Here is a 23,698-nt window from a genome sequence, read left to right as displayed (position 1 = left end):
GTTTGTAGACTGCTATCCTAGGCCTGGAACTGTGTTCCCAGGCTTTCCCAGGTAGCCACAGGAGCCTTAGTAACAGAGCTTATGTCCATGTTCTGTTCTGGTGTGATCCCTCCCTTTTGGAAGGGGGCTTGGGTCAGAGGGCTTTGGGATCCCGCAAGGAATTGCCACCCCCAGGAAGTGGACCCAGTTGGGTTACTCACAAGGTTTGTAGCTGGTGGTGTGCTGGACCACAGAGCCTGTGCTGTGATGGGTAAGATGGAATTGGCAGGTTCTCAGAGAGTCTGGGTGTTGGCAGGTCCAGGTGGGGGGTGGCTCTGATGATGCTGAAGGGTCTCCTCTGTGGTGGCGTGGGGAGTCCTGGCACTGGGAGGACCAGGTGGAAGTTGGTGTGGCAGGCTGGTGTGGACTGCAAGGGGACATGGTGGTCTGCAGCAGATGCAGTGGGAGGTGGCGGGCAGCAGCAGGCAGCCTTGGGGGTGGCTCCCTGAGGCTGCTAGGTGTGTCAGCGGAGATGCCTGCAGCAGCTTGGTGATGCACTGACTGTGAGAGCCTGGGGTCTGCACCCAGGGAGGGAGCAGGTCCCAGCAGAGTGCCCATTTGGCAGGGCGGTCAGCCCTTAAAGCATAAAGGGAAGAATTGGCTATGGCTGTGATTACCTGGGGGCCTTTTGCTGGGTTGGTGGGGGCCCACGAGGATCCCACCAGCGCTGCAGGCATGGGCTGACCTTGGGGGCTTACCCGGTGGTGCCAATTTCTGGCAACTGTAATGGCAGGATTGCTGGATTCGCTCCTTCCCTGTATCTGTCCTGGGGGGAAGAGGTTGGGGTGGGGGCTGTTGGCAGACGTGGAGGTCTTCACCAGCTTCCCTCCTCACTTTCCGTGGGTCTAGTGTTAAAAGCTTTCTTCAGTTTTTGGGTTCTCCTCTGCTTAAAGTCTGCAGAAACTCACAGCGTGGCGTGGAGCGGAGCCCTGTGGTGCAGCAGCTCACTGTTTCTCTTTTCCCTTTCCTTATTTGCCTGTTAGGATAGTCCTCTTGTAGTAGAAAAAGTCTTTAGGTATTTAGATTTTGATTGGAGTGTATCTCTTGAGGTAAAGTGTGGCTGTGCCCCTAGATCTTCTTTTGGTCAGAGACACGTAGTGGGGCTACCTGTGAGAGCCACCATCTTCCCTTCCATGTTCATTGGTAGGTAGAATCAATATTGTGAAAATGGCCATACCACCAAAAATGATATACATATTCAACGTAATATTCATCAAAATCCAATTGATGTTGGGATTTTTTTTTTGCCAGTCCTGGGGCTTGCACCCAGGGCTTGGGCACTGTGCCTGAGCGTCTTTTCCTCAATGCTAGCACTCTACCACTTGATCCATAGCACCACTTCTGTTTTGTTGGTTTTTTTGTTTATGTGGTACTGAGGAATCCCAGAGCTTCATGCATGCAAGTCAAACACTCTACCACTAAGCCATATTCCCAGCCCTGATGTTGACATTTTGAGAGAACAATCCAAAAATTCATATGAACAACAAAAGACCTAGAATAGCAAAAGTAATTTTAGGCAAAAAAAAAAAAAAGTAATGTAGGTGGTATCACACACCAGACTTCAAACTACAGAGCCATAGGAACAAAATAGCTTGGTATCCTGCTATTTTCTACTTTTTTTTACAAGACTTTAACACCACTGGGAGTACCAGCTACAGCAATCAGCATGTATGTAGGTTTGTGTGTGTGTGTGTGTGTGTATGTATGTGTATATTTTATTCACACACATATACACACTCTGGCATCCATGAGACATCTAATTTAGCTTAAGTGGAAGCATATACAAACATGCATTTACAAACATGAGTGAGCAGGAAGTATCTACATGCTAAGTCTTATCTTAGTAGGTATAAACATCATGGGAATGATGGATTGAGGGAGGAGACCTTGGAGCAAACGGCATTAGGCTGGGATGTTTTCTTACCTCTGGAATCCATAGAGCACAACTGACATGAACCCATTTACTCCCACTCCTAGTAGATTTCAAGGCTCCACCTTTCTTTGGACACAATAGACACTTTGGACGAATACCCAGAACACAGGAACTACACAGCCAGTTGTCTGGTGGGATCTTGGGGATACCATAGCAGGCCTGGAGACATAAGAAGGAGAGAGAAGAGTCGACATCTACACATACATCTGCTCTGATGCAGAAAACAGCACCCTTCACTATTGTGAGAGAGGCAAATTAAGCCCAAAAAGCTTCTTTCCAGGATTCGTTTAAAAGCAGTCAAAAAAACAATTTTCAGTATCTCAAAGATTAGCATATCTGTTCCTAAGAACTGTCTTTAAAGACAATAGAGTAAGATTAGGAAGGGATACTCTCAGCAGCTAGCTTAACAGTCATCTGAGATCTTTTTAGTTGGCTTGTATTCTAAACTTTCTACCATGTTTATACATTATAATTAGCAAGCTAAACACTTATTAAGCAACTTCTACATGTCTTGCATGGTCGTGATCAAGAAAAAAAGTATTAAGAAATAAACTTCTGAGAAGCAAATAAGCTAATATCTTAAAGGGCTTAATAGTGCCCAGTGCATAAACATCATTCAGCAAATTGTAGTTTTTACTTCAATTGAAGAAAAGGGGAATTGGATTGAATCTTGAATAGAATACTATACTAATTGCAATAATTTATGAATTCTGGAAGCTCCTCAAAATTCTTTATGGAATCAAACTGGAGAAATAAAAAAATAATGAGATGGGAGATTACAGTTTGGAAAATATGCCAGTGTTATTCCTCTTGGTAGGAAAATGCTCTACCACTTAAACCATGCCCATCAACTAGTCCTTTCGACTTCTATTTCCCTATGTCCAATTTTACCCATCTTTCCTTCCTTACTGTTCTACTATATTTGGGACAAAACCTAAAAGACAGTTGGCTCTCTCTGTGATCTAGCAAATCTTCCATCGCCAACTGATTCAACATAGCAACATAGCAGCTTCAGAACTTCTGTAGGCCCTAGGAGATTCACACCCCCCCCATCAGATACAAGTTAGAATAGTTACCATCTATCCACCATATCTATCCACCCCTGCCCCTCCTGCAACCTACTGTTTCCAAACTCCTTTCCATATCTAGCCATGTTCCCTTCAGATCCAGATGAAACTTTTGGATTAGAATACCACTTACCTTCATCCAGTGGCCGGGTGTTTGCTATTCTTCCCTCTAGAGTGGTCCAGAGATTCTGACCTTACTTTCTACCATCTATCCCCACCACTACCATTACTGTTTCACCTAAGTTCTCATCACACCATGTTCGGGTTATTTCTAAAGTCTCTTCCTCCACTTTCACACTTTCTATCTTTCCTCTATTAAAATGCAAGATTTCATATTCTTGAACAGCATCAAAACCCTTCAGGGATTTCTTCTACTCTCATCTACCTCTTCCCCCAGCCATAGTAGTACTGGCTATGTCCCTCAACCTGTTTTGTAAGGCGAACACTAAGATTTGTTTTTATATCTTAAAGGGTGGTAAAAAGAAAACAAATCTATGTAACAGAGGCTGAAATATTTCTGACCCTCTAAGGTTTGCTGACTTCTGACCTAAACCCACATGTTCTAACATTGTGCTATTGGTTCCCATTCCCCAGCCCACCCAAACTTAGACAAGTAGGCCTCTTCCTCTGTAATTGGCCATTTAAATTGTCATGTCTGTGTGTCTGTCTAGGTAGTTTCCCTGTGCTACCTGGTCAACTCTGTGTCGTCAAATCTTTGTCATCCTTCCACAGCTAGCTTAAACTCAAGAAAACTGCATAGGCATTTTTTTTTTTGTCGGTCGGGGGCTTGAACTCTGGGCCTGGGCACTGTCCCTCAGCTCTTCAGCTCAAGGCGAGCGCTCTACCACTTGAGCTACAGCACCACTTCCGATTTTCTGGTGGTTTATTGGAGATAGGAGTCTCACAGTCTCTCCTGCCCAGGCTGGCTTTGAACCGTGATCCTCAGATCTCAGCCTCCTGAGTAGCTAGGATTACAGGCGTGAGCCACCAGCGCCCGGCGGCATATATTTTACATGTAATTTCAGGGCGTTAATAAACTCAGTGTCAAGTGTTATATTCATAAACCATGAGCACATACTTTCATGCAAATTTAACTCCACTTTTAATCTAACTATGCAATATTTTGGCTAAGTAGAAAATGGGTATGAAAGAGACCTGGATGGTCTTAACTTTCACATTTTTTGCCAGTCCTGGGGCCTGGGCACTGTCCCTGAGCTTCTTTTGCTCAAGGCTAGCACTCTACCATTTCAGCCATAATGCCATTTCTGGCTTTTTCTGTTTAAGTGGTACTGAGGAATCAAAACCAGGGTTTCATTCATGCTAAATAAGTACTCTACCACTAAGCCACATTCCCATCCGTCAAATTTTTTTAAAGAAAAAAAATTTTAGTGGAATATTAAAATCTCAAAGTACTAGTATACTTCTAAAGTACTGACTGTGAGAGTATCTTTGTCACTGAGGAACAAACATTGCACCAGATATGGTAAGAAAGAAAAATTTGTTCAATAATTTCAGATGGCAATATGCCCCTTTTCTATTAGGGAGTAAACGAGATCTTCCAAATTGTTTGATGATACTGTGGTTTCTCTTCAGATGGGATAGATCTTTGGCCTTTTACCAAATTGTTTTGTCACTTTTCAGTCAACAGAGGGAGTTCTAACCTACGTAGCTCTTTAGAATCCAAATGAATGTACAGGGGAATAATCTGAATCTGTCTATAGTCATTATTGGATGCTTTAAAGAACAAGCATACTATTAGGGAGAATTATGCTACATTTAATTTTTTAAAACAAAAAAATCTGAAAATAATTCTTTATTACATTGTGTCCCAGATGTAATAGGGAATTGCAGAATATATAAACAACCTTTACCCTATTCCCCTCAAGCCGACTACAGATGTACAATCATTTATCTGAAACCCCTTTGAAGATAAACATTGGAAAGTTCAGAATTGATCACATTTTATCATATGCAACAGTAACATGGTATATTACCAGTGAGATATAGGGCAGTATAACATAATCAAACACATTAGCATTTCTCAAAAAAATAGTATTTTAACAAAATGGGTAAGGAATATAAATGGTCTCATATTGGTTTAGTTCTGATGTTCACAAATTAGTTGTGGTACAGAACTTCAGGCAAAAGTGTAGTCATTAAACGCTTTCTAATTTTGGAATTGCAGGGAAGGGACTGTGAAATGTATTGAATACTTAAGTTTATAGTTAAATGGTAAAGAATTTCTGCTCTCACTGAAAGTGTGTCTTAAGTGCCAATAATTGATGGAACTCATAAACTTTCAAAATTCACACTTTTAAAGGACACAGGTAAATGAAGAAATTGGTCACAGAAAATTCTGAATACTTTTGACATACAAAGATATAAGTTAGGTAGCCCTGGAGTTGAAGTGTCAACTGCTGGTTCATTTCTTTCTCTCCTATCTAGTCATTTCAGTTTTTTTATTTTTATTTTATTTTATTTGTGAACATACTGTACAGAGGGGTTACAATTACATGGGCAGGAATCACAAATCCTATCTTTTAGGGTTGATAGGAAAAAAGATATTCAGTAGTTTGTTAGAAGATCCTTCACATGTATTCCCTTTGCCTTTCTCTGTCCTCAATCTTCAGGCCTTCCCTGTTCCACCTTTCCATTATGAAGTAAACAGAAGTGTCTTTGACATGATTATCCCACTCTTACTACTTGCTATCAGTGTGTTCTCCTATCTGCCTGAACATATTTTGCTGGTTCGCCTGACCTCTCCTTTTGGTCATTAAGATTTGGTAGGGCTGCCACTTCCTGGGAATTTTCCTTGACCTTCATTCCCTTCTATGCATTTCTATAGTAGCATGAATTTATATCTAAAACGACCCCTTGAAGTACCATGCTAAATTGGCAATTCCTTGTAGTAGTTACACTAGACTATGATCTTCCTGGGGGGGGCGGGGGGGGGGGCAGAGAGCATGTCTGCCTCTTCATCACTGATTGTCTTCAGCATGCAGTATAGTCCAGGTTCATGAATGATGCTGAATACCTACAGTGCTTGCTAGATAAAGTAATAATATGAACACAACACAATAGATTCACTTAAGATAAAGGTCAGGAAAAGATTTGAACTTGATCTTGGAAGATATGTAGATTTTTGACAGCTGGAGTTAGGACAATACAGTGCCAGCAATATTCATCAATACACTTGTGGGGAAAGAAAACTGAAATGAGTCTTGCAACAGTAACATTGATATTATTAGGCAATGTGATAGAAAGAATAACAGATAAATTTATATAATGTTTTCTTGCATTGTGTGTACAACTAAGGGGTTAAGATAATATTTTAAGCTAGGTATGGGGCTCACGCCTATAATGCTACCTACTCATGAGGCTGAGATATAAGGATGTTGGTTCAAAGCCAGCCTGGATAGGAAAGTCTTTGAGACTCATTCCAATTAATTACCAGGAAAACAAACAAACAAACATAAGTAGCATTGTGGCTGAAAGTGTTAGAGTGCTACCTTGAGCAAAAAAGCTCAGGGACAGCACCCAGGTCCTAGGTCAAGCCACACACACACACACACACACACACACACACACACACACACACGACTGTCCATTAGATTTCTTCTTAAATCACAGGGTGAGGCTAGTTGCCTGACAGTAGTGCATAGGAAGAGCCTGGGTTACCAAGATAAGTAATGTAGCTTTCCAATGTGGCATGAAGTATAAACAAATCAAGGTTACTACCTATAGGAATAAACCAATAATATCACAGTGATTTTAAGGCAGAGCAGATACTCCCAGGCAGGAAGCATGGGACTCCTTAGGAAAACAAGGTAATTCCAATGGTCTGGATATGAAGTAACAAACTAAAGATTTGGGTTTAGCCAAGTTAGAAAGTTAGTAGCTAAGATATCAGAGATTTAAAGTATTGTTTCCAGAGGAAGTACTGAAGAACAACTAGCCAAAGTTCTACTTTTACCCTTAAATATACATTGCTATCTGATATGGGCGATAGATATCATCACTGAGCTTCAGAAAGGCTGGTGGACTCCAATCGTACTAACCTGATGCACACAGACGTTACACTTATCACAGAATACCATATCATTCCCTTCTTCACTGTCTGGAGAATGGCACACATCACAGACCACATCTTCTTCATACTCTATGTCTAGTCCTTCCATTGTCTTAATAGCATGGCTCATGCGTTTATGGCAAAGACGTTCCAGGGCTTCTATGACCTTTTCCATAAGTGTTTCAGTAACTGATTCTTGACCTGTGCAGAAATACAAACAATCAATCCATCAGTCAACTATTATTCCCAAGTCACCTATTGTGTGCCTAGAGCAAGAAAGGGTTGGATTCATTTATTTAAAGCATTTTTTTGTGCCAGTCCTGGGGCTTGAACTCAGGGCACTGTCCCTGAGCTTCTTTGCTCAAGGCTAGTTGTATTTCAGCCACAGCTACACTTCTGGCTTTTTGTTGGTTAACTAGAGATAGTCTCACAAATGTTCCTGCCTGGGCTGGCTTTGAATCACAATCCTCAGATCTCAGCTTCTGAGTAGCTAGATTATAGGCATGAGCCATTGGTACATGGCATTTTAAACATTTTTTTTAAAAAAAGAATATATTAGTTTTTATAAACAAGTGGGGTTTCATTGCAGGATTCTAAAGGCTGACACTATCTTTGCTCTCAAACAATCAGATTTCAAAGTTTTTTAAAATAATGCTTCTCCAAAATTTACCTATAACAATATTAGTGATTGACACATGAGAGGAGAAATACATTTCATTGTGTTCCTTTAAAATAATTTTTACTGATACTTTCAATTTTCTATCTAAACCACAGCCAGTCTCCTCCTAACTCTCATATTTCAATTGTGGAAGGAAATAGTTAAGCTTTGTAATTTTGAATATTAGTTTGTGACATAAAATACATTATATACTTATTTGGATACGAATGATTCTCTGAGAAAATTGGTTTCAATAAACACATCTAATGATTATACAAGGAAATAGTCATACAAAATGTATTAAGCCATAAAAAGCAAGATTTAGGTACTATGTGTACATAATTATACATATGAAATACTCACTTTTCAAACCTGACTCTTTTGTTGGTTTGTTGGTTGTGAGGCTTGAACTCAGGGCCTGAGTGCTGTCCCTGAGCTTTTCTGCTCAAGGCTACCACTCTACCACTTTGAGCCACAGCCCTACTTCTGATTTTCTAGTTGTTAACTAGAGATAAAGAGTCTCACGGACTTTCCTGCCCGGGCTGGCTTTGAACTGTGATCCTCAGAACTCAGCCTCCTGAGTAACTAGGATTACAACACCCAGCTGTTACAGTTCTCTTCGGATAATCTTTTATGTTATCTTTACTTTAAAAAATTGAATAGCATTTGTATTTTAAAAGCCAGGTTAGAAGCCAGGCACTAGTGGCTCACACCTGTAATCCTAACTACTCAGGAGGCTAAGATCTGAGGATTGCAGGTCAAAGCCAGCCTGGGCAGAAAAGTCCCCATGAATCTTTTATTTCAAATTAACCACTCAAAATCTGGAAGTGGAGCTGTGATCAAAGTGGTAGAGTCCTTGTTGGGAAAAAGCTCAGGGACAGCACCCAGGCCCTGAGTGAGGGAGAGAGAGGAGAGAGGGGAGAGAGGGGAGAAAGAGAAGAGATGGTGAGAGAGGGGGGAGAGAGGAGAAGGAGGAGAGAGGGGAGGGGGATTACAGGTGTGAGCCACCAGTGCCTGGTTTCTAACCTGGCTTTTAAAATACCAATGCTATTCAATTTTTTAAAGTTAAGATAACATAAAAGATTATGAACCCAAAGAAATTACTCAGGTCTCTGCTTCACTTTTCCAGTCAAGAAAAATTATGAGTTAAGGAGTACAGTGTTTATTTTTATAAGGGAACTTGTATTCAAATTCCAACTGTATCTCATATTTGTTACACAAACTTTGAAAGTTATTTATATTCTTTAGGGCTTAGTGTTCTTATCTATAAAAAATATTAAATGCGATGATTTGTTGTAAGGATATCATTTTATACATTATTTAGTATGACAACTAGTATACAGTAAAAATTTAATTCAAAATTAATCTAAATCAAAAATGCTTAATAGATTTTTCAAATTTATTTTAAACTTAGTATCATGTACCCTAAGAGAAAACTGAAAAAAGGCAACATCTTTAAAAACTCTTCCAATCTTAAATGCAATGCAGTGTCTTGGATAGGATCTTGAATAAAAAAAGGTCAGCAGGGAAAAAAACAGAATCTCAATAAAGTCTAGAGTTTTTACTTAATGGTAAATACCTATGTGTGTGTAAGTATATGGGCACCAGTACTGGGGCTTCTGACTAAGACCTCATGTTCTTGCTTGGATTTTTTTGTTCAAGATTGGTGTTCTACTATTTGAGCCACAGCTGTTTCCAGTTTTTTTATGATTAATTTAATCCATGAGGTAAGAATCTCATGGATTCTCTTGCCCAGGCTGGCAGGAGAATCAGCCTCCTGAATGGCTAGGATTACAGGTATGAACTACCAGCACCCAGTTACCTGTGCTGATAAATGTAGTATGGCAAAGTAATACAGTAATATTAGGAAAACTGAAAATGTTTTATGAGTACCTGAATACAGGCTGTACTGAATGTACAACTTTTCTGTAAAATGAACTATTACAAAATATGAAGTTTCTTTTAAAAGCCTTATCTAAATGGCAAAATTCCGATAGTTTCATGATAAAAGCAGTATTGTAATGATTGTGATCTTTGGATATAATGTACTTCCTAAAGTACAAAAATACATGGTAGGCCATCATTATGCTCTTAATTCTGATTTTCTGCATTTGTCAGTGTTTTTATTCCCTTCTTTTTTGTGGTTTCCACCCTCTATTGATCTACCTGCTTTCTCCACTCCTAGAGAATAACCTCATGAAACTTACATGCCATTGTTGATCTGCTCATTATACCTTTCTGAGAAAGGATGTTAAGATTGGAATATTACTGCTCTATTCTATTATACATTTGAAAGAATATCTCATTAAGATAAGATCAAAGATAAAAACAGATTTAAATTCTACAAAAAAAGATGGGCGAAAAAAATGAAAGCAAGTGCTGAGAATGTGGCTTAGTGGTAGAATGCTTGCCTAGCATGCACAAAGCCCTGGGTTTGATTCCTCAGTACCACATACACAGAAAAAAACCGAGTGGCACTGTGGCTCAAGTGGTAGAGTGCTAGCCTTGAGCAAAAGAAGCTCAGGGACAATGCCCAGGCCCAGAGTTCAAGCCCCAGGTCCAGCAAAAAAAAAAACCTGAAAGCAAATTTAAAAGGTCCTAACAACTTTGAGGAAAAAAAAATCATGGGTTTGAATCAACTTACTACTTATAAGAAAACAACTTACCCATTTCTGTAAGGTCATGATTGAGTTCTTCAAGCCAAATGATATCCATATCATCCAGATCATAGCAACATGTAGCTGCTGACAACTCCATGATATTGACAAAGCCTGGCTCTTCAGGGTCTGAGCTGGAACAACGAATGTATTGTCGAGGTAGGACGAAGGGAACACTATTTACCTTCTCAGATATAATCCTACAAAGGCAAGAAAATGGTACAGGTGAGATTTAACAATTGGCAGGTCCCAGGCATGGACTGAATGGGCCCGACAGTATTAAGGCTATTGAGTGGAGCTGGGGCACTCTATGTATATGACTTGCACTGCCCTCTGGGAAGTATGGAAAATCTGTTTCTAGAAAATGAATGGTTCTGCAAATTGTATTGTGCTTTGCTGTGAATTCACTGCTATGCTTCATTTACCTTCATAGATTCAAAGACTACTATAATGCTACTGTATATAATTTTGTTCTTGATGCAAGGGTCATTAAGTGTATTTAGAAAGGGAAGGATGAGAAAGGGTGATATCTGCACAAAGGTATGGCCAGATTGCACATCGAAGATATATTTGAGCCAAATTCAGTTTTCTCTCATGGAGACAATGCTGGATGTTGGTACAAAGCACAGGCTTTCTATTTACACAAGCCTCTTGTTTTCTGTCACTCACTTGGTATGGTGATTCAGGGAAATGATTTAAGGTGCAGGTTTTTTTTTTTAAATGAAAAAAGTAGGGACAATGATAAATTACGATTACTATCAAATCACATGACTATTATATAAAATAATGTGTTTGGCTCAATATATAGTAAAAAATGGCTGGTGTCAGTAGCCTGAGTGAGTGTTAGATGTATTATTTTCACTATGCAAAACTCAAAGCATTTATCAACTGTAAGTGATAGCAATCATAAGTCACTTGAGGCCAGGAGTTCAAGACCAGCCTACACAACAGTGCAAAACCTCAAATCAAAAAAAAAAAAAAACATGTGGGCTGGAGGTGTGACTGAAGTGATAGTGCTTGCCTAACAAATGCAAGACCTTAGGTTCAAAACTCCATTATTACCAACAAAAAAGATAACAAAAAAGAGTTAATAGTACTGAACTCAATTTGTATGAATATGGGATCCACCTTCCTCCGCTTTAATCTCAGATAGCGTTAACAACATATGGTTGTGATAGCCAGAGGCTGGTGGCTCATGTCTGGAAACCTAGCTACTCAGGAGGCTGAGATCTGAGATCACGGTTCAAAGTCAGCCTGGGTGGTAAAGTCCATGAGACTTTTTTGTTGGTGGTGGTGGTGGTCATGGGGTTGAACTCTGGGCCTTGGCACTGTCCCTTAACTCTTCAACTCAAGATGAGTGCTCTACCACTTGAGCCACGGTGCGACTTCCAATTTTCTGGTGGTTAATTGGAGAAAAGAGTCTCATGGACTTTTGTGCCCAGGCTGGCTCTGAACCTCAATCTTCAGATCTCAGCCTTGTAAGTAGTTAGGATTACAGGTGTGAACCCCAGCACCCGACTCCATGAGACTCTTATCGCCAATTAATCACCAGAAATGGCTCAAAGTGGTAGAGCACTAGCCTGGAGCAAAAAGGGCTCAGAGACAGTGCCCCAGCTCAGAGTTCAAGGCCTATGACCACCACCAAGAAAAATGGTGGAAATAATACTGTGGCAGTTTCTGAGCACAGACCTTCAGATGAGCAGCTTCAACTTTTTTTATGGTATTGGGATGGAACCTACTGCTTATGAACACTAGCCAAGTGCTAAGCTGGCAAGCCACATCCCCAGATCAGCTTCTATTTCTTATCTCTTAGAATAGTCACTGTTGGAATATTTATTTTTCTTTTGGTGGTTGTGGTATTTGAAATCAAGGCTTTGTAGTTGCCAGGGCAAGACTGTACAACTTCAGTCATGCCCACCCTGTTTTGCTTATTTTTCAAGTAGGCTCTTGTGCTCTTTTGACTCCAGAAGCTCTGAGGTGAAGTTAACAAGTCCTCCAGGAGATTCTGATATACCCTAAAACTTGAGAATGAAGGCTGCATACTACAGACAAATGCTTATTGATGCCTTCTAAGAAATAGAGAACAATATATTCCACCTATCAAGAGCAACCAGTTAATGCTGGGTGCCAGTGGCTCAAGCCTGTAATCCTAGCTTCTCAGGAGGCTGAGATCTGAGAACCGTGGTTCAAAGCTAGCCCGGGCAGGAAACTCCGTGAGACTCTTGAATAAACCACCAGAAAACCAGAAGTGGTGCTGTTGTTCAAGTGGTAGAGTGCTAGCCTTGAGCTGAAGAGTTGAGGGACAGTGCCCAGGCCCAGAGTTCAAGTCTCACGACCAACAGCAACAAAAAAAAAAAAGACCAACCAGTTAAAAATTTAATAGCTAATAATTTAATAGTCTGTTTTGTTTAAAATGAAAATTTTCTATGATTGGAAACGAACTATGAGAAATAAGGGATTTAGCAGAAAATTCATAGCACTAATGGTAACTATTTTAGATGCTTAGAACAAATAGAGCACTGAAACCTTATATAAATTGGGGAGTATGTGCCACCAACTCTAAAGCCTTCAAATTTACTCTTTTTAAAATGCTATTCCGTTTTTGTTTGCTTACTTATCATTTCTCAAATGGTACATATGACATTTTCCATTTAACCTGCAAGAATAATATTACCTCCATTTAGTGACAAATGATACTGCTTTTGAATCAAAACCAAGACTGAGTTGTTTCAATAATGCTTGGATTGGAATAATCCTCCAGCATTCTAATCCAATGGAATGGAAGACAAGCAAGCTTGTCATATTTATATAAAATGCTCACAGCAAGGACATGAAAATGCTCATCTCTAGTTTTCATTCATGTTATTCTGACATTTAGGAGGCAGAAGATGGTGTAAATGACAAGTGAAGTTTGTGTTGAAGAAGTCAATGGAACTTTCCTTCAGTGTGCACAACCTCTCTGTGAGTTGGGATACCCTGGATTGCTAAAAAGTGATTTTACAAGCATTTCTGGAGCATGGGTAGGATCTAAGAATCAGGTACTAGAAACACAGAATCCAAAGAAGATTATGTTGCCCTTTAAGAAGCTAATACATGCCAGCTTCGGTGGTGCATGCCTGCAATCCTCACATTTGGGGAAGGTGAGGCATGATTACAAGTTTGGGGTCAGTCTGGTCTGCATAGTCTCAAAAAAAGCCTAATATAGGGTAGAAACAGATGTACAATGAGATCTGCAATTTCTCATAGCAACCAGCAGGTCCCAATAGCCTCTTTGCCCAGGAGCTCTATGCTCTATTTATTCATTCCTTCATTCACTCAATCTTATACTGAACATTTTTGTGTAAAACACTGAGAACACAAAGACTGGTAAAAGAAAATGTTTTCCAAAACTAGCCACAACTCTTTTAAAAATTATCTTTAAGTAGTTGTACAAATGAATTGTCATTTATCAAAGCAGTTTATGAATACAATGCATTTCGATCAATGTCATCCCTTTCAACATTATCAACCATCCCTCCCAACCCACTCTTTCTCTCACTTTTCTTTTTTTTAGAATATACACTGGCAGGGCGCTGGTGGCTCACGCCTGTAATCCTAGCTACTCAGGAGGCTGAGATCTGAGGATCGCGGTTCAAAGCCAGCCCGAGCAGGAGAGACCGTGAGACTCCTATCTCCAACAAACCACCAGAAAACTGGAAGTGGCGCTGTAGCTCAAGTGGTAGAGCGCTCGCCTTGAGCTGAAGAGCTGAGGGACAGCGCCCAGGCCCAGAGTTCAAGCCCCATGACCGACAAAAAAAAAAAAAGAATATACACTGATTCTTGACTGTATGAAATTTATAAACTATATGAAATTTATAAACTGTATGCTTTGGCTTTATATTTAAGAAAATCACCAGAGGCTTCTATTATATTGAGGCAATTTCTCAGGAGGAAGGTTTAATTAATGATCTTTTTCTTCCAGGCCTAATAAATGATATTGATTTTTTTTTTGTCATGGGGCTGAACTCTGGGCCTGGGCGCTGTCCCTCAACTCTTCATGAAGCTCAAGGCTAGCGCCCTACCACTTGAGCCACAGTGCCACTTCCAGCTTTTTCCTGCTTATGTGGTGTTGAGGAATTGAACCCAGGGCCTCATGCATGCGAGCCAAGCACTCTACCACTGAGCCAACTTCCCAGCCAAATATTGATTATTGAGACAGATTTGGAAATCTTGGTTCCCAAAATCCTATCATGAATTCAGATTGGACTTCAGTTTCATGCTATGAACAGGCTCATAATGCATTTCTAAAGAAATGACCTTGACTTACTGATCTATCATGATTTGATACAATGTGTCACTCGTTTCAGTGAATTGGTAAACATGATATGAGAACAAGATAAGTCATGTCCTCCCCACGCTCCTGCCCTCACCAAAGCATACATAGCCATGAGAGTATTCATACCATAAGTCAAAGAGGCAAGTATGTAAATACCTGACACTAGGCTGTGGCAGAGTGTCCAGATTGGCTGGGACCTGGACTCCCTTTTCCCATTCTTTTTTCCATGTGTCAGTAAAAAGGTAATAGCTATCAGGATTAATGTGTTCAGTATCTGGAATTTTCATAGCGCTGATGAGGTCCTTCCGGAATACCTGGGAAGATACATTGCATATACCTTAGAAGACCATCCCCATGAATTAACACTGTTTTTAATGTTCTCCTTTTGAAAAGAACATTCTCCACCACTGTCTATTTTCAAACAAGTATCTCCAACACACTGACAAGGGAAGCCAGATTATTCTTGATAAAAGAAACCTCTTTTGATTTATTCTTGGGCTCCTTGAATTTAAACAAACAATATAGGTCACTTTAAAACAGCTTGTATAAACTTGGAACAGAAGAGGGAAGGGGCGACACAGTCCAAAAAGAAATGTACTCTTTATCTGACTTATGTAACTGTAACCCCTCTGTACATCACCTCTATAATAAATGTACTAAAATAAAAGAAATAACCCTTAAGTTCCTAAAATAAGCAACAAATATCCATTTATAACCTACTGGTTTCATTACCCATCACTTCATTTAAAATTACTTAGAAATAATTCTATACTTAATGAATGCCTCAATTTTGTCTGATACCATAATCACTACCACTGCTGCTTTTGTTTCAATTTTCTTAGTATATCTTTATCTATCCTCTTTTTTAGTCTGAGTAGGTATTCCATGTATACTTTTTTGTGTTGCTGGGAATGGAACCCAGGAGCTCCTCCTTGCTAGGCAAGTGCTCCATTTTGTGAGTCATATGAAAATATTTTTTGTGCTGGTCCTGGGGCTTGAACTCAGGGCTTTGGTGCTGGCCTTGAGTTTTTGTTTTTTTGCTCAAGACTAATGATCTACCACTAGAGCCACGGGCTCTTCTTCCTGCTTTTATGGTACTTAGTTGGTGATAAGAATCTCACCGAGTTTCGCACCTGGACTGGCTTCAAATCTAGATCCATAGATCTCAGACTCTTGAGTAGTTAAGATTATAGGCACTGTAATCCCAACGTATTTTTCTTTAATAGGTATTAACCCATACCTATTTATTGGTATGGCACATGTTGATCTCAACTCTGTCATATTTTGTAATTATACATACTATGCTATCTTTACTGTGCTTCTTTCTCAACAGGTGTGTTTTCTCCTTTCCTTGCATCTCGCCTTCACACCTATACATACACCACATACATAGTTACCTTTATATTTAGAACTTAAATAATAATCTTAGTCTCATTTTCTTTAGCCTTTTACCTATCTGGTTTATCAAAATAATTTTTTTGCTATTAGTGAATTCCTCAAAGATGAGGAGGACAGGAATGATAAGGGTACTGTAGCAGCTAAGGGGCTTTCAAATCGCATCCCTAAAAGAGATCCCTCACTATGTGGAAACTTTAAATATGAGACTTAGGGGATGATGATAAATGGGTACAACTACAACTCAGAATTTTGTGATCATTTGATTTAACAGGTCTGTGAGTAACTAAAGGGCAAAGAAAGGTGTGCTTTAGCTTGCAAACATGCATGACTAAAATAGCAATGGCAGCCTTAGCTTGGCAATTCTGTCTTTTTCAGCAAATGAGTTTGTGTCCTTAAGTATATGTTCTTAAGCTAACTCAGAAATGAGTTCAGTAGCCGGGTGCTGGTGGCTCACGACTGTAATCCTAGCCATTCAGGAGGTTGAGTTCTGAGGATCACGGTTCAAAGCCAGCCCGGCAGGAAAGTCCATGAGAATATCTCCAATTAACCAGCAGAAAACCAGAAGCAGCGCTGTGGCTCAAGTGGTAGAGCGCTTGCCTTGAGCTAAAGAGCTGAGGGACAGAGCCTAAGCCCAGAGTTCAAGTCCCACGACTGACCAAAAAGAGAAAAAAGAAATGAGTTTAGTAACAAAAGTCTAGATAACATCTAAACAATTGACTGTCACATAAAAGCATGCATATATTGGTCTATGCTTCACTAATTAATCGCTAGTATGAAAAAATCATACTATTTTCATGCTAAAGATAAATGAGTTTGCCTACATTTTTGTAAGAACAAAGAAAGCTACGCTATCAAGGAAATATTTTAGTCTTTAATGCTTATTTTTCTAAGGAGAAAAATTGTCCAAGTTCTTTTTTAAATGAAAGCAAAGGCATAGAATATGATCTCATAAAGCAACTAATTCTCAGGAGGTATAGTTCTGTTTAAATTGACATTTCATAGAGTATAGGACTGAATAGTAATATAATTGAATGATGCCATTTAAATGAATAAGAGTTATTCTATTCATTCCTTTCATGGACAACTTGAAAAATGTTTAAGGAAAGTGTAGTATCAATAATATGACTAGAACCAAATAGATAAGAATATGTGTGGCATGTATCTTATACATCAGGTGGTCAGGTGGGGACAAAATGGCCTTCCTACTAAGAATCTTGATGAATTAAAGTGAATTGGTGCTACAAAGGAGAAAGCTAACAGGAAACAAAAAAACCTGAGATTTATTACATAATACTTTGCACGTGGGTAAGAGGGGATCCGTTAATATGTTTAGGACAGAGTTTATTGTTTGGAGTGTCTAACAGGAGACAATGACTCATTTTGCTGAATATTCCAACCCATGTCTATAAATTATTAGAGTGCCTTAACAACGTAGTGGTTAAGCAGTGGTGGCAATTGACAGTTGTACTACACTAATAATGTCTTAGCAACAAGGCAGTGCTGTGGTAAATACTACATTAAATCTGGAAAGACTATTAGAGCCATATATTTTTCGTTCAAGCACCAGGGCCTAGGTACTGTCCCTGAGCTTCTTTTGCTTATGGCTAGCTCTACCACTTGAGCCACAGCACAACTTCCAGTTTTTCCTGTGTATGTGGTACTGAGGAATCCAACCCAGGGCTTCATGCATGCTAGGCAAGCACTCTACCTTAAGCCACTTTCCCAGGCCCTTATTATTTTTTTGGGGGTGTGGTGTTTCTTAAACTCAGGGCCTGGGCACTGTCCTTGAACTTTTTCTGCTCAAGGCTAGTGCTCTACCAGTATGAGCCACAGGTCCACTTACAATGTATTTTTAAACATTCCAAAATATTTATTTTCCAAGTGACACATTTAAAAATAAGCCAACTCATCATATGGCATAAAAGTAATGTTTTTACACATGACACATCTGCTTATGAAGTCTGTTCTATATAATTTCCTAAGTATCTTGAGAATATGTTATAGTAAGTTGAATGGAGCTGCCTCCATCCCCAAGATACTTTTATATTTCATTCCCAGGACCTGTGGATGATGCCCTTTTGGGAGAAAGGCTATTGATGCTAAGTTAAACATTTTGATGAAGAACTGATTCTGGAATAAGTTGATGGGGGCTAAAAGCAATTAATGGCCTTATAAGCCAAAGGCAGAGGGAGATTTAAGGCAGAAGAGGAATCAATGACTAAATGATACATTCACCTAAAGAAATGAATGTTGATGGCCCTGGAAGTTGAGTTTTCCAATTCAAAGAGTCAAGACTAACTGGTTTTGGATTTCTGACCTCTAGAACTTTAAGAGAACAATATGCCAGTACTGAGGCTTGAACTTAGGGCCTGAGCACTGTTCCAACACTTTTTTTATCAAGGCTAGTGCTATACCATTTGAGCTGCATCTCTACTTCTGACTTTTTGGTAGTTAATTGGATTTAAGAGTCTCATTAACTTTCCTTCTGGAACTGACTTTGAACCCTGATCCTCCTATTTCAGCCTCCTGAATAGCTAGGACTATCAGCTTGAGCCTGGCAAATTCTTGTCATTTTAAGACACTTTCTTTGAGATAATTTGTTACAACAACCCTAAGAAGCTAATATACTTACAAAACTTGAAGACTGTAGGCAAAGAGATATAGAGGTCAGTGATATCTGGTTCATTGCTTTAGAAATACCAAAATCACCAAGGAATATGTGAAGTCTGGGAAATCTGTAAAGTCTGGGAAACCTCAAAGTATACAATACCAATCAACTCATACCTGTTTTTCTTTTTTTGTCCCAGTCCTGAGGCTTTAACTCAGGGCCTATGTACTGTCCCCGAGCTTTTGTGCTCAAGGCTGGCACTCTAACATTTGAACCAGAACTCCATGTTTGGCTTTTGGGTAGTTAACTGGAGATTAGAATCTCCTGGAATATCCTATCTAGGCTGGCTTCAAATTGCAATCCTCAGATCTCACCCTCCTGAGTTGCTAGGATTACAGGTCTGATTCACCAGAGCCTGGCACATACGTGATTTTCTTAAGCAAAGTCAAAGCTAAATCCAATGATTATTATAATTTTCCCTCCCCATTAGAGAAAAACAGCAGATTTATGTGATAAAGCCTAGTTTCAATTTTGCAGCTATTTAAATTAAACAGTGTCAGATTCAAGTTTTCTAGGAAAGAATTTTCCCTTAGGCAGAGAGTTGGAATATGTCTTATATTGCTGTGTAAGTCAAGCATCTCAAACATGAGACAGGATATAAGATGATGAAGAGGGAATGAGAATGTAAGTTTAGCACTGAAGCAGATTTATGCAAAGTAGTGTGGAATATATTTACCACACTTATCTAATGATCCAGTTTCTGGTAAGAAAAGGCATTTTAAAGGCTTTAAAAATGAATACAGCCAGCCACTGGTGGCTTATGCTTGTAATCCTAACTACTCAGGAGGCTGAGATCTGAGGATTGTGGTCCAAAGCCAGCCCAAACAGGAAAGACTATAAGACTCTTTATTGCCAACTAACCATCAAAAACCTGGAAGTGGAGCTGTGGGGCTCAAGTGGTAGAGCATGGCCCTTAAGCTAAAAATAAAGCTCAGGGATAGTGTCCAGGTCCCAAGTTCAAGCCTCAATATTGGCACCAAAAACAACAAAAACCAATCAACCAAAAAAAAAAAACTCACTGTATATAATCACCCTGCCCCAAACATGTCCTGGCTGTTGATGGGTTTTTTTTATTGTGAAAATACTGTTTTATATATATACATATACATATACTTGCATATATTTTCATAAAGAAAATTTAAAAAGGATGAAATTTAAAAATCTGCAGAGGAAAGGAAAACAGGATGAGGAATGTTTTATTCTATTTTGTGCTATTTTAACAATAGCTAAGATGGAGTGATTGATTAAAGAACAAATTTATTTAGCTCAGGGATCTAGAATCTTGAATCTCTGGTGATTTTTCTGTTTATTCATCATGGTGAGTTGTGCTATATCATACTATATGGTAAAAGGGCAAACAGAACGAAAGCAAAAGCAAGATTTTGTAACAAATCCACTCTCATGGTAACTCATTCTTTTGGTGATACATTAATTAGAGCAGTGCCCTCACAACCTAAACATTTATTCAATTCCACTGCTAACACTGGTGACTTGGGGATTAGTGTTCCAAGACATGAGTTTTGGGAGACACATACAAACCATAAAAGAGAGGGGAGGGAGGAGGAGAGGAGGAAATAGAGGGTGAGAGAGATACAGAGAGGTGGAAGGAAAAAAGACAAAGAGCAGAAACAAAGATAAAAACTCCATCTGGCTGTGTACTGGTGGTTTATACCTATAATTTTTATCTACTCAGGAGATTAAGAACTGAGGATCATAGTACAAAGACAGACTAGACAGAAAAGTCAGTGAGACTTATCTCCAGTTAACAAGCAAAAAAAGCTGAAGTGAAACAGGCACTGGTGGCTCATGCATGTAATCCTACCTACTCAGGAGACTGAGATCTAAGGATCGCGGTTTAAAACCAGCCCAGGCAGGAAAGTCCATGATACTCTTAGCTCCAATTAACTACTCAAAAACAGGAAGTGGTGATGTGGCTCAAGTGGTAGAGCACTCGCCTTGAGCTGAAGAGTTCAGGGACAGCACCCAGGCCCAGAGTTCAAGCCCTAGGACCAACCAAAAAAAAAGCCTGAAGTGGAGCTGTGGCTCATGTCATAGAGCCTTGAGTGAAAAGCTGAGGGACAGCATCCAGGCTCAGAGTTCAAGCCTCAATGCCAGCATATGTGCAAACACACACACACACACACACACACACACACACACAGAGCTATATCTGAATATATTTTTATATTTTGATGTTTAAACCAGGATGGTATTTGATATAGTTAACTTTTTTTTAAAAGAAAAGAATATGGGATGGGCGCCAGTGGCTCATACCTGTAATCCTAGCTACTCAGGAGGCTGAGATTTGAGGATTATGGTTCAAAGCCAGCCTGGGCAGGAAAGTCTGTGAGACTCTTCTCTCCAATAAACCACTAGAAAAACGGAAGTGGTGCTGTGGCTCAAGTGGTAAAGCAGGAGCTTTGAGATGAAGAGCTGAGGGACAGTGCCCAAGCCCAGAGTTCAAGCCCCATAAACAACAAAAAAAAGAAAAAGAAAAAAAGAAAGAAAAGAAAAAAGAACATGGGTTCTCAGATAGGCTACCTGGGTTAGTAATGGTTTCATTACTTGGTAGCTTTTAGCAAATTATCAAAATTTTCAATCTCAGTTTACTCATCTGTAAAGTGGAGACAGTAATAATGCATATTGCATAGTGCTTGTTGTAAGGATTAAATAGGCAATCTTGCATATATAGCATGATATTGGAAGAATTGCAACTGCTAAAATACTAGATGAAGTAATTTTATTATAATCATCGTCTTCTAAAATCACAAAAAAGCATTTAGTTGAGCTCTATCTAATCCATAAAATAATTGTTGATGGAGTAGGAGAAACATAAGTTTATTATTCAACTAAGGTGCTCATAATTTATCTGTAAAAACTTGCAGGATTCCCAAGAAAATGTCCTATCAAGAAGAAACTTCACAAAATAAAACATGGGCAATTGTTGCTAAACTTAAAAAGATCACAAATGATGCATATGGCAGTGATCTTTCTAGGTAATAAACTTGAAAAGTTTTACAAGTTCTTTTTTTTTATTGTGAAAATACTGTACAGAGGGGTTACAATTACATGGGCAAGATAATGAGTACATTTCTTATCAAGCTACAAGTTCTTAATCATGTGCCTATTTTGCATGCACTAATGGTTTCCCCAACAATTTCTGAAACAGAAAGGCTTTGTACTTAGTAGATAACTACTTATTTATGGTCAAAGGGGTGATTCACAGGCTCACACAGAGTCTTAGAAGCTATGCCAAATCCAACACTGCATGTGCATCTGGCCTTTCAGATGCTTTCATTAACAAAGGAGGTCTCCCTATGAATTCAATTAAAAAAAACCAATGCTTAGCCTGCCAGAGCCACAAAATGAAAATGCCCTTCATGGAAAACTTTGGCTTTTATTGTTCTTATTTACATCTTTCAGTGGGCAGTTTTTAAAAGCATAGTTACTCTGGACCTTTGTGTGACATTTTTAGAGGAAAAGTCAAAACACATTTACTTCCTGTGTGACACAAAGGAGACTGTCATCTGGCCTGTATCAATGAAGCAGAAAGGTAGATCAGTGTCAATTCATATTCACCTAAATCTAAAACCATACATAACTGATCACCAACTCTGTATCACTCCAAACATACAAAACAGCTGCAAACATGGCTATTATGTTTAATCAAAGGGCACTGATCAATTATACAATCTTAAGGCAGAAAAATATTTCCAGGCTACCTATATGGACCAATCATTTAAAGTAAAGGAAACTTATCAAGACAGAGGTCTTGCTATTATAGCTCAGCCTGGCCTTGAATTTATGATACTCCTGCCTCAGCTTCCTGAGTGGTGGGAGTATAAGCATGAGTCGTCACATCTGGCTCTATGCCTGAAACTTAATGTAGTTCAGTGGTAGAGTACTTGGCCAGCATACCCAAAGTCCTGAGTTTAATCCTTGGCACCATAAAAAGAAATAAATGGAACATTTTGATAGGCATGGGTGACAACAATAAGAACATCGACTATAAAATAGTAAACATTTACGGTTCTTAGATTAAGTTGTATTATTCCCCTCACCTCAAACCAAACAATAAGAGTACAGTATGTATTCTTGTAGTGAAAAAGGGGGAACAAAGTCAAGGCAGACTTGGGGACCTAAGCAAATTGCATGTTAGACATGGTATTTGAGGATTATATTCCAAGTCATTCTTTCAATGACCCCCACCCCCTTTTTTTGTCGGTTGTGGGTCCTGAACTCTGGGCTTGGGCGCTACCCCTCAGCTCTTCAGCTCAAGGCTAGTGCTCTACCACGTGAGCCACAGTGCCACTTCTGACTTTTTCTGTTTATGTAGTGCTGAGGTATCGAACCCAGGGCCTCATGCATGCAAGGCAATTACTCTACCAGTGTGTCACATTCCCTGCCCTCAATGACCCTTTTTGTGTAAAAGATTACTTCATGTTTTTATTGGTAATAGAGCAAAAAGCAAAAGAATTAGGTTTTTAAGAAACACAGGCAAAATGATGTAAAAAAGCTCTACTTGAATGTAGGTAGTATTCTCTACTACATTAAAATATAAGAACATTCTGTTGGGGGTGGGACAAAGAGGGTGAATATAGTTGAAGCACTATATATGTATATGTGAAAATGCATATAGAAAACTGCTGAAATTATACGAGAAGGGAGAGTGATAGAAAGGGTATGAGGTTGATGAGGTACATGTCATGCATGAAAATGTCACATCATTAGATGTTAACATGCTGAATATCTAATGGCTAATAAGAATCTTACTAAAATTAAAAATAGTAGCTTTTACTTTGTTGCTATGACCATCTTAGATTTAAAAAATGAGACTATAGGAGGAGGACACAGAACTAGAGGTAATCAAGGAAAAACATACAACAGTGGAACC

At 39.2% G+C, this 23,698-nt stretch overlaps 1 protein-coding gene across 1 annotated transcript in view; it reads right to left on the bottom strand.

Annotated features, from left to right (window-relative positions):
* Window positions 1-23,698, bottom strand: part of LOC122111735 (protein Jade-3-like) — a 63,514-nt gene that overhangs the window by 36,110 nt on the left and 3,706 nt on the right. The window contains exons 3-6 of the mRNA XM_042684470.1: window positions 14,895-15,052; window positions 10,433-10,623; window positions 7,098-7,309; window positions 1,964-2,131 (exon numbers count right to left, since the gene is read on the bottom strand). Coding sequence (XP_042540404.1) covers window positions 1,964-2,131; window positions 7,098-7,309; window positions 10,433-10,623; window positions 14,895-15,052 — 729 coding nt within the window. The remainder of the gene's footprint in view (window positions 1-1,963; window positions 2,132-7,097; window positions 7,310-10,432; window positions 10,624-14,894; window positions 15,053-23,698) is intronic.

Source organism: Dipodomys spectabilis, unplaced genomic scaffold (genome assembly GCF_019054845.1).
Source record: "Dipodomys spectabilis isolate Male_0828 unplaced genomic scaffold, ASM1905484v1 ptg000087l, whole genome shotgun sequence".
NCBI lineage: Eukaryota > Metazoa > Chordata > Mammalia > Rodentia > Heteromyidae > Dipodomys > Dipodomys spectabilis.
This window is presented reverse-complemented; position numbering and strand designations above follow the sequence as displayed.